This window comes from Pogona vitticeps, chromosome 1 (genome assembly GCF_051106095.1).
Source record: "Pogona vitticeps strain Pit_001003342236 chromosome 1, PviZW2.1, whole genome shotgun sequence".
In the NCBI taxonomy this organism is placed as follows: Eukaryota; Metazoa; Chordata; class Lepidosauria; order Squamata; family Agamidae; genus Pogona; species Pogona vitticeps.
The window spans coordinates 115,073,343-115,086,532 of NC_135783.1; the positions used below are offsets into that span (position 1 = coordinate 115,073,343).

At 38.6% G+C, this 13,190-nt stretch overlaps 1 protein-coding gene across 3 annotated transcripts in view; it reads right to left on the reverse strand.

Moving 5' to 3' along the window:
* Positions 1-1,550: 1,550 nt before the first annotated feature.
* DDX43 (DEAD-box helicase 43) overlaps positions 1,551-13,190 on the reverse strand; it is a 45,403-nt gene continuing 33,763 nt past the window's right edge. For 2 of the 3 annotated variants that reach the window (XM_020785886.3, XM_072999680.2), the window contains exons 11-16: positions 11,209-11,296; positions 8,613-8,740; positions 7,671-7,780; positions 6,707-6,845; positions 4,832-4,919; positions 1,551-2,617 (exon numbers count right to left, since the gene is read on the reverse strand). In XM_020785886.3, coding sequence (XP_020641545.3) covers positions 2,504-2,617; positions 4,832-4,919; positions 6,707-6,845; positions 7,671-7,780; positions 8,613-8,740; positions 11,209-11,296 — 667 coding nt within the window. In that variant the 3' untranslated portion in view covers positions 1,551-2,503. Of the gene's footprint in view, positions 2,618-4,831; positions 5,046-6,706; positions 6,846-7,670; positions 7,781-8,612; positions 8,741-11,208; positions 11,297-13,190 lie in introns of those variants that run through there. The other variant, XM_072999679.2, reaches the window with a different exon arrangement.

Below are 13,190 nucleotides of genomic sequence, written 5' to 3' on the forward strand. Positions count from 1 at the left end.
TGTGGGATACCCACTGTGGCGTAGTGGACAGAGTGATAGACTAGGACTCATGAGGCCTGCACCTGAAGTCTACTCAGCCAAGAAAGCTCATTTAGGGGAGTGGAACTGGTAAAAACACTTCTGAAATGTGTCACTTGCTTTGATGGCTCTATTAAGGTCATTATAAGTCAGTACGGACTTGACAGCTCATAACAAATGTATTCTGTGGTGGTTTATTGTAAAGATGTGGGAAGTTGGTTGAAACAATGCAGGGGAATGGGACATGGTTTGATTTCCTAGAGGTGTATTTTTCTTCCAAAGGGCAGGAAGACCAGAAGCCTCTGGATAGTTAGTTATTTGTATAACAGCTTTTGCTTTTCAGTTCAGCTGGTAACCTTAGTGCAGCATCTGAAAGCACTAACATAACTATAGCTACTGCCTCAATCAGTTTCTCATCTAGTGTGTAGGTGTGCTATGAAGTTACACACTAACTTCCAGGCCATGGTGTTTACATCTTTAGGATTCTTATGTTTTCTGGTTGAGCTGAGAGGCTTTCTTAAAAACTGCAGCTGGTGACTACTGTTATCATGTACGTAAGCCAAGGTAGCAGTAGGATGAACAGAACAATGTCAAGCTTCGTGGGATGGCAATGTGGTCTGAGCTAAGAAGGGGTTGCCTGCACAGGCATGATGGCATGCAAGCTTGTGGATAACATTGCTGATCCAGTATGAAAAATAATAGGGTGGGAGTAGCTGGCTATCAGAGAGGGGAAAACTCATGTGTGCTGTTGGGAGCTGAAACCTGTAGACCTGGACTGGTCCAAAGATTAGGACTTGGTACAGGCCTATACAAGGCCTGCTCCCATGTAGCCTGTCATTTTCAGGTGAGAAAGCAGCACAACGTACCCTCGCTAACCATCAGGGTCACCCAGGCTGGCTGTTGTTCAATGTGCAAGGATTTTTTTCATGCCAAGGAAGACTTCCACCTGGAGCATTTAATTTTGTCACAAGTTTTCCTGTCTTTTGCACAAAGAAGTTATTACATGGATGGAGAGGACCGACAGGCAGGCATAAAGAAAGCATACATGACAATTACTTAATAATTTTAGACAGTGAGTACAATTATACAGGTCTGTTTGGACAACCCTCATGAACAAGCCATTAAAAGTACGCACTTGTGTATTGGCATTAAGGGAGTGTGTGTTTGGACACATACGTACCAGGCTACTTTCCCTGATGAGTGCAACTAACTGGACAAGGGCAAGCAGGTTCTTACCTAGCTTTACACAATGCTTGTAAATATAAAGGTGTAGCCAAAAGTTTGATCCAGCTAATGTTATCAAATAATTTTTCCCATGTGCAAAGAGTTTTTTGGGATTGTTCCCAATGCCACTGACAACCACTCTGTGGTAGTACTTGCAATATATCATCAAAATCACAGATGTTTCTGCCAGCTCAATATTTCTGAGGCTCATAGTACCAAGCATAGTTACCATATGTAAGGGAAACAGAAACCCTAATTTGAAGACTCCTCTTCAAGCAACACATATGAAAATCAAGCAACGTTATGAGTGAAAATAAGAGCTTTTATTTAGCAAGTAAAATATGCAGCAGCTATAAATCAGTGAAACAACTCTTTTATTCTTTTAACATTCACTTAATGTGCAAATGATCAGAAGCAAGAATACTGGCCAGATTACTATCCATGTTTAAATCAGATCTGCATAAATTTTGATGGTTAATTGACAAGGAATTGGAGAATGTCTCAGTCATGTAGCTGGTCATACATCTTACTGTATAATCATGTACCACTCATCAATTAGCTATGGCAAGTTACAGAAACTGCATAGATACCAATTAAGCAATGTACCACATGTTTCTAAACAATAAGTTTTTCCCCAAATTAAAACGAACAGGAAGGGATCCTTGCCTCATAAGTATTTCTTTTTAACTTTTCTGAATGTTGTTCTGAAAATTATTGTATGAATAGTTATTTTATCTAACCAAATCACAAACTATAAAACAAAAATTAACACGCTGTAGTATTGATGAAAGTGTCAACCTTCTTTGCTGAAAAAAGGATCAAAATGTGAAACCTGACAAAATATACTTGCTAGAGTATTGCATCTAAATATTATCTAGCAACTAGAAAAGTGACAATATTACAAGGCAGCCTAACTGCCATTATTTCAGAACTCCATGTTGGTACATAAAAGCACTCAAAACTTCTGCTTTCTGTACAAATTCTCCCTGAAAGTGTGAAAACATAATCAGTATAGTTCAGTGCATGCCATGATATCACATAAAGGTTATTTTCAAACGAATTGAATAGCAATGCAAATAAGATTCCCAGTTAAATCAATCTTCCAGTGACCAGATCCAGATCTTCAGTATAGTTGTAGTAAATCTGTGTCTGATATCTTGATCCTCATCATTATCACTTGATGACTTTTAAGTAGTTTTCCACTAAAATTATTATGAATGTTTCCACAGGCACTTACTGTGTTCATATACTCCCAACTGGATTAAAACCCTTTCCGTGATTTCCCATGAGGCTTTCCCATATCCCTTTCCATTTCTTTTTTCAACTGAAATTGCTTGTATCTTTCAGCCATTGAAATCAGTTCTTCAGGAACTACCTGATAAAAGGAGGTAAAGGCATTGACTTTCATGTCATATACTTCATCCAATTAACATTTATTTTTTTAACGTATTATGGAAGGAATCCCTGTATATGCAGGAGCAGTATCTGTGGTTTCACTTTCCAGCTGTTTCACTTTCCGCAGCCTATGTACACCATACAAGAGGCACCCTTTATGGCCTTTGTCCTGCCTCCTTGCATGTTTTATATACACAGGGGTTCTATATCCGTGGTTTCAGGTATCCACAGTAAACTGTGGAACTGATCCCCTGCAGATACAGGGGTTGTACTGTATTAACATTTCATCTAAGTAAAAAGTAAAACATTTTAAAGTACCTTAAAAAAAATCTAAAAGATTTCATCTCCAACCACTGACTGGTCTGGAGGCCACAAGTTTCTCTGAGTTAGCTGGTGAACAAGGGTAAGAATTAAGAGATGGGGGCAAATTGCCATGTTGGCGATTTGTCCTACTTTGTGATCCGTCAAAGTTGACGAATCATGATGCACAAAGCTCCCCCCATGAACAAAGAATTTATTTGTCAATTCGTGGAGGGGGGGTTAGACAGCCAGAGGCTGTCTAACCCCCCCCTCGCAGAATGGGAAAGCCATAGGATGACTTTCCCATTCTTTTCCCATCCCCCCTATGGGGGATGAATAAAAATAGGGAAATATTCATCCCTTTGTACTTGTCATGGTCTCTGGAACTGATGAATATGAAGGGATGAATATTTAACGAATCAGTGATTTCTTATGAATGTTGCGATCTCTCTCTCTTTTTTTGTCCCCATGTCTAGTAAGAATCCCTGTCAACATCTGTCTACTTGTTCCAGGTACTTCTTTCATTCATGGAATTTACAGGAGATCTCTAAATGATGTTATCTTCTGTATTTTCCCACTTTTTTGTCTTTCTTTTAAAAAATCTATTTAAGGGAAAGATGAAATAGCTTTGCTAGTTCTTTGTCTTCACATCTGAACTCTGCTGGACCTTCCCCAGCTGGAACTAAGGAATCTTGGTAACTTTGCACTTCTTAACTTTGAGACTTACAAACTTAACTGCACGTTTGTACTGCTAAAACTTCTGTATATATTATAAATATATTTGGTGTTGGAAGAAGCTATCTTTGTATGTGTGATTCAACTGGACTGCTGGACTGGGACAAAACTCTGCAGATTTACACCAGCAGAAGCATTCTGGAAAATTAAAGTCCAACATATCTGTAGATGCAAAGGATGAGAAAAACTAGCTTCTCTGTAACGTATTTTAGGAATGGGGAATGTTGAGATATTGGCAAATCCCATAATCACGGGTTATGCTGGCTAGGGCTTATGGGAGTTGCAACAATATCCAAGAGGTCTATGTGCTCCTTGCCGTCATTTAAGCATTCACTGAACTATGCACTGATGATAGGCCGCATTGAAACCCTTCCCAAGATCTGTACCAAAAATTCAGTAGCATCTACAACCACTCTTTATGGTGCAGAAAGATGCCAGAGTGCCCTGCCATACCACAGAAAACTGCAAATTCCTTCTGTTGAATATCTCACTTCTTGAAGGAAGAAAGATTTTTTGTTTGTTTGTCTCACACTGTGACATGTTTCTAGCAGCACTGCTAATTTCAGTGGCCACAGCTTCAGGGGCCACACGTTGCCCATCTCTACTTAAGAGAAACATGGGAACTTCAGCTTTCAAAATTAAGCAATGTACAGGATAAATAAAAATGATAACACTTAGCATTTTTAAACTTTTGCATTCCAAACTTAGATATTGTTCAATAGTAGAACTCTTCATCATTTAGCTTATCCCGTTAAGTAATGCTACTAGCCATTTTGCATGCCACACTGTAGTACCAGCTTTGTCAACTGAAAGCTTCTTAATTAATCTCATATCTCACTTTGCTCATATAACAAGTCCCCTAAAGCAGTAGTTCTCAAACTGGGGTTCCTAGATGTTCTTTGAGTGCAATTTTCAAAAGCCTTTACCATTTGGTAGACTGGGGGGTGCAGTCCAAGAACATCTGGGGACCCAAGTTTGAGAACCACTGCCCTAAAGTATATTAATTATAAATGTCTTGTTGACATTACTGATTCATGTAACAGTCGGGCAAACTATTATATTTTGTGTTTTTTTTTTTAAAGAAACTCAGCTTTACTTGAGTCTATGGTGATGTTATTGTTCCTGCTTCAACCTAGCTTGATGACTTTGATAAGATTACCTGGTTTCCTCTTTCCAGAATGTCAATCAGTTCAGACGCAATCCTCCAATCATTCCTAGTCACAAGGGTTAGAGCTTCCCCTGTGCGTCTGTAGCAAAAGGAAAGCAGTCAAGTTCCAGTACTTTTAGGTCCCCTTTGAAGGCTCACTATACTTCGTTTCAATTTAGACAATTTTTTTACAGGTTGGTCATTTCCAGACAATCACTTTCTGTTTCTAAAAGAGGTTTTTACAGTGTTAAAATAAGTACATGGGGGCAAAATTATGTTTAAATGGCAAATTATGGAGGCTTCTGCAGTGTGAAATGCCATTCCACACAACACAACGCAAAACACACGCACACACGCACACACACACAGTCTTGGGAGTTAGGAGTTCTAAGGTTTGAAAGAAAGCAAAAATGTCCCCAGACACTGAGAGATAACTTGAATGATATCCCATTTAAATGACTGAAAACTAAAAAGCCCTAAATTAATCTCTCCTAAGAGAAGTTTTTCAACATTTTAAGAGTTTTTTTCTGACATTTCAAACACCTCTTTCACTTTTAAGGTTGCAATCTCATATATTCTCACCTGACAGTAAATCCTACTATAAAGTCTATTTCTAAATTGACATTTACTATAGAATTGTACTTCACAAGGTGAAGACAACTATACACTATTTCAAATGGACAAAAGATTTATATGAAGAGATTGCAATACAGTGGTACCTTGACTTACAAACTTAATCCTTATTGGAACAGTGTCTGTAACTCGAATTGCCTGCCTTTTTCCACGGCCTGTTTCTGTTCATAACTGGAAGCTACGTTTGCATGTCGAAGCAAAAAGTTGCAACCGGAGCTGTTCACAAGTCAAAATGTTTGTAAGTAGGGACATTCGTAAGTCGAGGTACCACTGTACTGGCCATTTCAATTTCAGTATCTTTCCTAAAACTCTCTAACATGAACTTTAACACTGTACAATGACATTTTTGTAGTGTTCTCCACTATGACTAAGATATGTTTTTTGTCACTGCCTATTCAGAGTCCACCAGTACATGAGGAATTGTAATTTCATGACTAAGTTTACTTAAGAGTGTTTGATAGAGGACTTTGTTAAAAGTTTTGTTGTTGATCGAAATCTTAAGTACTGTATGCAGTGTTTATAAGCAAAACTGAAATTATATTCACTGCTAACACATTTATTTATTTATTTATTTATTTATTTATTTATTTATTTATTTATTTATTTATTTATTTATTTATTTATATCCCGCCCATCTGGTCTATGGGTTTATGGGTTGGCTCTAACAAACATTGATGTCTTGGATTCTTTAAACAGCTAGACCGCTCAGACAAAATTAGCACTCAAACAAGATCAGTTATCAGGCTGAATAAAAACAGTTTATGAGGTACTGACTTTGCATTAGAGAAGATGAAGACTACTTTTTATCTCTCAAATATAATTTCAACTTGCATCTCGGCTAGGTGGATGGTTATCTAATCAATACATTTAGATGTCTTCTCAACAACTAATGGCTGAAATTTTGTCATTTAACATAGTAAGCTGCACTAGGTAGGTCCACTGAATCAATAGAGATTTGGTGAAGCAACCCCTCCACAAATTCCGTGGATTCAAATGGGCCTATTCTAGTTGTGACTTACTAGAGTAGCCCTATTTGAATCAATAAAACTTATGGAGGAGTTGATTCATCAAATCTAAATGGGTCTATTCTAGTGTGACTTACTATGCTAAGCAACAGGATTTCAGCCAATGCACGCTTCTTTCTGACACTGCCCTGGTAAAATGACCTGGAGACAGCATAGAGAAATACTCTGCCAAACCATAATTACAGAGATAATTCAGAGTTCCAATTCACTATATTAATATTCATCTTACCCTGCTCGTCCAGTACGACCTATTCTATGAACATACTCTTCAATGTTGCGAGGGAAGTCAAAATTAAAAACATGAGTGATATCCTCCACATCAAGCCCACGGGAGGCTAAGTCAGTTGCTATCAGAATACGAACTCTGCCTAAAACAAACACAGCAACGAGTAAACTGAAAAAACAACATATACCTGGATGCAGAGTTTTGAACTTAGAGAAATGTTTAGGGCAAACACATTTATTTTATTTACTTGCTTTATATACCACCCCATTAGTGCATGCACTACATCGCAGTACTAGCAAGTTTTATCTGATGAAAGATTTCATGGATTGTAACCCACCATGCATCTGATAAAGTGAGCTGTGGTCCATGAAAGTTTATGTTAAATGAAACATCATAATCCTTAGGAAGCCACAAAACCTCTTATTTTAGATAAGTGTGCTACTTTTATTTTGTGGAACGTATTGTATGTGCATAAAGATAGACAGATAATTATTTTGAAAGCAACCTGCTTCTTCATTTTTTGCAGTAACACCTTCCTTTACTGCATCCAAAAATAGCCTTACATTAGGAAATAGCTTTATAATGTACAATAACAAAAAAATTAACACTGTAATCATTAACAACATTAAAGCATTCAATATCCTGTCAGAAGTTATTCAGAATCTTCTCATAAAACCAGCTTAACAATCAGAATACTAGAATATTCTTCTACAAGATATTTCAAGATGGTCAGGGGAAAAAGGCTCATGATAATTATGCTTCACAGATTGTAACAATGGCATCTCAGAACTTATACGCTTTCAATGACTTCTTATATATTGAGTGAGTCTTAATACACTTTTTTTAACACTGAAACTTTATTCACAGCTGAGTAGTACCTTCTCCCTCAAATATATTAAGAATAGTTTAAGAAACCATTCTTAGTGTTATTTATGTTACAAATAATCATGATAAATTCCACGTTTACCTTTCTTAAAATCTTCCAGTGCTTGTTCACGATCACACTGTTCTCTGTTGCCATGTAAGGACTGAACTGGAATTCCCTGGAGACTGAATTCGCTTGACATGTCATCTGCACTAATTAGCAAAAAAAGCAAAGCAAAGCATGCTGCTTATATACCGGCCCATAGTGCTTCAAGCACTCTCTGGGTGGTTTACAAATTAATTATGCAGGCTACACATTGCCCTCCCCCCCAGTGAGCTGGGTACTCATTTTACCAACCTCGGAAGGATAGAAGGCTGAGTCAAACTTGGACCGGCTACCTGGGATTGAACCCCAGGTCGTGAGCACAGTTCTGGCTGCAGTATAGCAGTTTAACCACTGTGCCACCAGGAAAAGTTAAAAACTTTTAGGGAATGCATTTAAAGTCCTATTTACATATTCCTGCCTATTGAAGAAAGTAGTATGAACAACTCATCCAAGGACATCTTCCTTTACTTCATCCAAAAATAGCTTTACATTAGGAAATACCTAGCTTTATTGTGTACCTAGACAACATGAATACAAGTTGGTGGGAGAGAAGCATCTGCACTTAAATGGGCAGGCAAAAGATGATAGGGAGAAAAAGCATCTACTGGAAAGCCATTGTTAGAGCAGGCAATATTAGTATACATAAGATGAATCAGTGGCCTGTCTCAGTATAATTAAGGCATATGGATACCCATATATAGAGTCAGAGATCAGGAGTCTGATTCTCCACCATGCCTCCCAATAGAAGAGGCAGGCTGTGTAGCACTGGACAAACTACAGTCCCAGAGCACTCCCAGAAAAAGGGAATAGTAAACCCCTACTCTGTACCTAGAACACCCTAGAAAGGATTATCACAAAACAAAATCAACCTATGACACATAATAATGATTAAGGCATGAACAGAGGTAAGTATGATGTTTGTAGATTTCTTCTACATACGTAATTTTCTTGCCCACAAAAATGATGACCTTATCTTGAGACTTCATAGTGTCAATAAAATAACGTGTGAAACTTCGTTTTTCTTCTTCTGGAATAACAACCACCTTTTGCTCAACTGTATTTACTGCCTGCAAAACCAAGTTTAATGAATGGAAACTTGAAATAAAGTTAGGATATCTTATACAGGGAGTATATATACAGCTCCCTGGCCCTCTCTAGCTTGGACCTCATCCAGACACCCATCCTTTTTTCTGATATATTGAAGCAGAAGTGCAATTTGATCTGCTCAACTTAGGTGTGATACTTTGGTCTTCACAATAGATAGCAGGGGGTCCTTTCAGTGATCTTGCACCTAAGGAGACCTTGGTTACTTAGCTGTGGATTGGTGGGAGGATCATACTGGCGGGCAAATGTGTTGCCCAATGCTTGGATGTTGTGCCAAGTTACTTTGTTGCTATAATTAATAAAGCTATACCCATCATTTTATCCACTTTAAATAAACATGTGCAGTGTGGTTTTTGTTATGGCACAGAGAGGGAGACTGAGCTGCAATCCTAGACATAGTGCTTGGATCCACAGGGTCATATACTCCTGAGTCTAGGCATAAAGAATCCAAACTTTTTTCAAATTCCTTAAATATTCTGTATACCAGCTTTGAACATTTGTTTCAACTAGAAATTGTTATCAACAACAGAAGAAAATTCCAAAACCTCAGCATGTTTACTTGGAAATAAATTCCACTTACATTAGTGCATGTTGCTGTACAGTTCTTAAGATCACATATAATTAAAAAATATTTTTTGCCAGTTTCATAAAATCAGATACTTTGTTTCTATAAGAATGCTGCAAACCACATATCAGAAAACCAAGTTTTAAACTGACATAAAGTGTGATCAGATGGGCATATAGCTCACTATTTGGCTCACTTTCCGAGTGGTTTGGTTCACCAAATTTTCTGGTGACCACATGTGTTTTCAGTAATAGTGATCTATTCTGCTCCTTTTGCAAGCCATCCTGCTCCCTTTTTGAAAAGAGCTATGGCTGCCGTATATTTAGTATGACTGGGATCGCTCTTGATTATCCCATTTAGAAGCTGTGCACTTGGTTAATCTGCTCCCAAATACTGTATAGCTGTAAGCAACATTCTCTATTGTGACAATCCTCTGATATATGCAGTGGGTTGTAACATCAAAAGGGATGACAGGGAAATCCCCTCCTCTTTTTTCATCTTCTCTGCCTTTTATGAAAACATTTCTCTATCTGATATAACACTATTCTAGATAACTGGAGGCGCCCTTTGATATCTGATGCAGGACTGACTCATTGGGAGGAAAATTAAACAAAAAAGGGAAGTCATTGTGGTCTGCAGAACAACAGGAGCAACAAAAGATGAGAAGAGGAGTGTCTATAATTTGAAGAGGGAGAAAGCTGAGCAGTCTGAAGTAGAGATGGGCATGAACCGTGGTTTGGCCCGGTTCTTGCACAGATGATCAGTGGGTGTCAAATGCTCCCCTCCTCCGCCTCCTCCATGTGACTGTCCATCACTGTCAGCAATGTACTTTCCTCCCCTACCTCCTCCATGTGAATGCCCACTACCGGCAGCAGTGCACACATCCCTTTTCCAGTGGCCACCCACTCAGATGAGGAGGGAAGCCTGCAGCACTGTCAATGAATAGACAATGATGCAGAGGAGGCAGGGGAGTGAAGTGTGTGGTGCCCAGGGAACACCTATGCTGAACCATGGTTCATGGCCATCTCTAGTCTGAAGTCCCTTCTCACAGGTAACCCTCTTGCATGAATGGAAGAATCGCTCAAGTGTCAGATAAAAAAAGTCACACCAAAGATAACAGCCTTTTAAATATGAACTGAATTGCTCCAACTTTCTCCATCTAGTCATGCCCATAACATCTACTACTTCTATGAGTACAATGGGTCCAGAACATACACTCATCTAATAGGCAGGAAGAGGTATGTTACCTCTCACAGGGCATAGAAAAAAGTAGGGAGAATTATTGTCCTGTTTGGGACAAAAAAGGCTGCAGACTTTCCACTTTGGCATTTCTTTGACAACATTAAAAACTGTTTTTTTAAAAAAAAAAAAAACCTGTTCAACAACTTTGCCACTGACAACAATTATGACAGTCTTCCCATTCAAACCCCATGCAACCTACTGAAGAGAAAATAAACTTTGTTTTGACTGATTCTGGAAACAAGGGTGGATTCAGTCTGGTTAGTACATGGATGGCAAGCCTCTAGGGAATACCAGGGGCCTCAAAGTAGGGTATGAAAAGAATTTACCCTGTAGGCCCACTGCCAGTCAGGTGTTGACTATACAGGGCTAGATGGAGCAACGGTGTGGTACAGAAAGACAAATTTCTATACTCCTACTACCCTTTACTTTGAGATGTTCATTTTACCATATTCATTTTAACCTGTTTTAACCAATTAAAAGATTATTCTGAGTTGTTGTGCTTTAACAAATAAAGCCTAGCTGCAAATACAAATCAAAACTAGATATTGTCCAGGCTAAGCTGCCTCATTATTCCAAACCAAACTCATAAAAACCACACATCTTGAAACAGCAAAAACAACTCACCGCTAAATCCAGAGTACCAACATATACAATCATAGGATCTTTCAAATAGGATCTTGCAAGACGACGAACACCATCTGGCCATGTTGCACTGGTGGGAACAAATAGTGAAATCATTTTGAAGGCATTCGAACCCCACAGGATGATTTTCTTGGTTTATCTATCCCAAATACTATCAAACCAATTGCCAAATTTTATTAATAAAGCCTTCAAGAATACATAGTAAAATTTTATTCAAAAATAAAATTTCCTATTTGCCATTCAAAAACCATAGGATGAATATTAATTTTGTTGATTATTACGTATGTGCTCATTTAGCCCATCTCACAATTTAAACTGTTTTTAACAGTTATACCTTATTTTGGCTTTTTTTCAATTTTATCTCCAAGGAACTAAAGACCATATATAGAATTCTACTTTCCCATCCTATTTTACCCTTAAAATATAATGCTGAGTACTGTTTACAAGTCTAAGGTCTCCCAATAAGCTTAATTCTTGACTGCAGATATAGATATAATTCTTTCTTCCTTTGTCCAATATTCTAATAACTGTATCAGAATAGTTCTTGTCACTATTTCTAATTTTTCTAAGGTAGTCTTCACAATTGCAACTTACTATTGGATTTGAGTCAATAGGGAAGGCAACTAGAATAGATCCACTGAATCAGTAAGGGCCTGGTGGGTCAATTCCTCCAATGAGTCTACTCTAGTTGCAGCTTACTACTGGACTTCAGCCACTACATGATACACACTCAGCATGTGAAAACTGTAAGATTTTGGGGCAATGCAGACAACTACACCCAGTCTTTGCAGCAGAAGCCTCAGTGACGGAGGGAAAAACTATGGATGATGAGGGGGAGGAACTCTGGTCTGTTTTACACTGATTTTTACATTATGTAGTCAATAGGAAAAAAATTGAAATTAGTCTAATCCAATCCCAGAGCATTTCCTGCACGATTTGTCAATGCAATTGCACCCTCAGTAGGGAATTTTCCTCTACAGATAGCACACTTTTTTAGCAAGGCCACGAGGGCTCAAAAATGGATAATGATCTTGCTTTTTAAGATGGTGACAATCTTAAAGACAAGATGAAGAGAAATAAAGAATAAGGTAAGACTGAAAACTAGGTAATTTGGCTATATGAAGCGATTTGAAGGGAGAAAATAGCATTAAGAGCTCTCTGGCTGCTACTTTCTACTAGACATGGGGAGAAATATAAAAATAAATCATGATATTTGTTGAATATTGCTGATTCATTTGGTTTTTGTCCCTTCCCATTCATGAGATATGGAGACCCCCATGACTACGAAGGGACGAATATACACCTTTTATATTTGTCCATTCATCTCTCTGCCTACATCTGTGTGGATCAGCTGATCTGCACAGGCATAGGCAGACAAAGGAAGCCTGACTGAAGGGAATCTCCCCCCAGCTGCTGTTTGCTATGGAACAGAATCTAGGCTGCTGGAATGGGGACTGCCATTCTGGCAGCCTAGATTCCGTTCTGGTGGTGGCGGCAGAGGAGCAGGAGGAGGTAGCAGGACAAGGTAAGGAAGTGGTGTGGCAGTGAGTAGGGGGCCCAGTGAAAAAAAGACCCAATGAATTGACCGATTTGTGGGGGGGGGGGAGGAAATTTGTGGTTTGTCTACCACCCATGAGCCAAGTCGAACTGCCATTTTGGCAGTTTGTCCCCATCTCTACTTTCAACAGATGAGAGGGAACTGAGAGAGAGCTATTAGGGTGTGTCTGATCATGTGCTGTGGAGATTGTGGAAGGAGAAGGTCTTAAAGATATAGAGTTTTAGAACATTTCAGGGTTTCCTCTGCATAGGTGCAAGAAAGTCCTCGGTGTTGTGGAGACACCGAAAGGAAGGGCGCAGAATTGGTATGTCATGTTGTTGAACTGGAACCAAAGAAATTTGTGATGACACAGATGAATCGAAATGTGGAAATAGGCATCTAGAAGGTCGATCATGACGAACCAGTC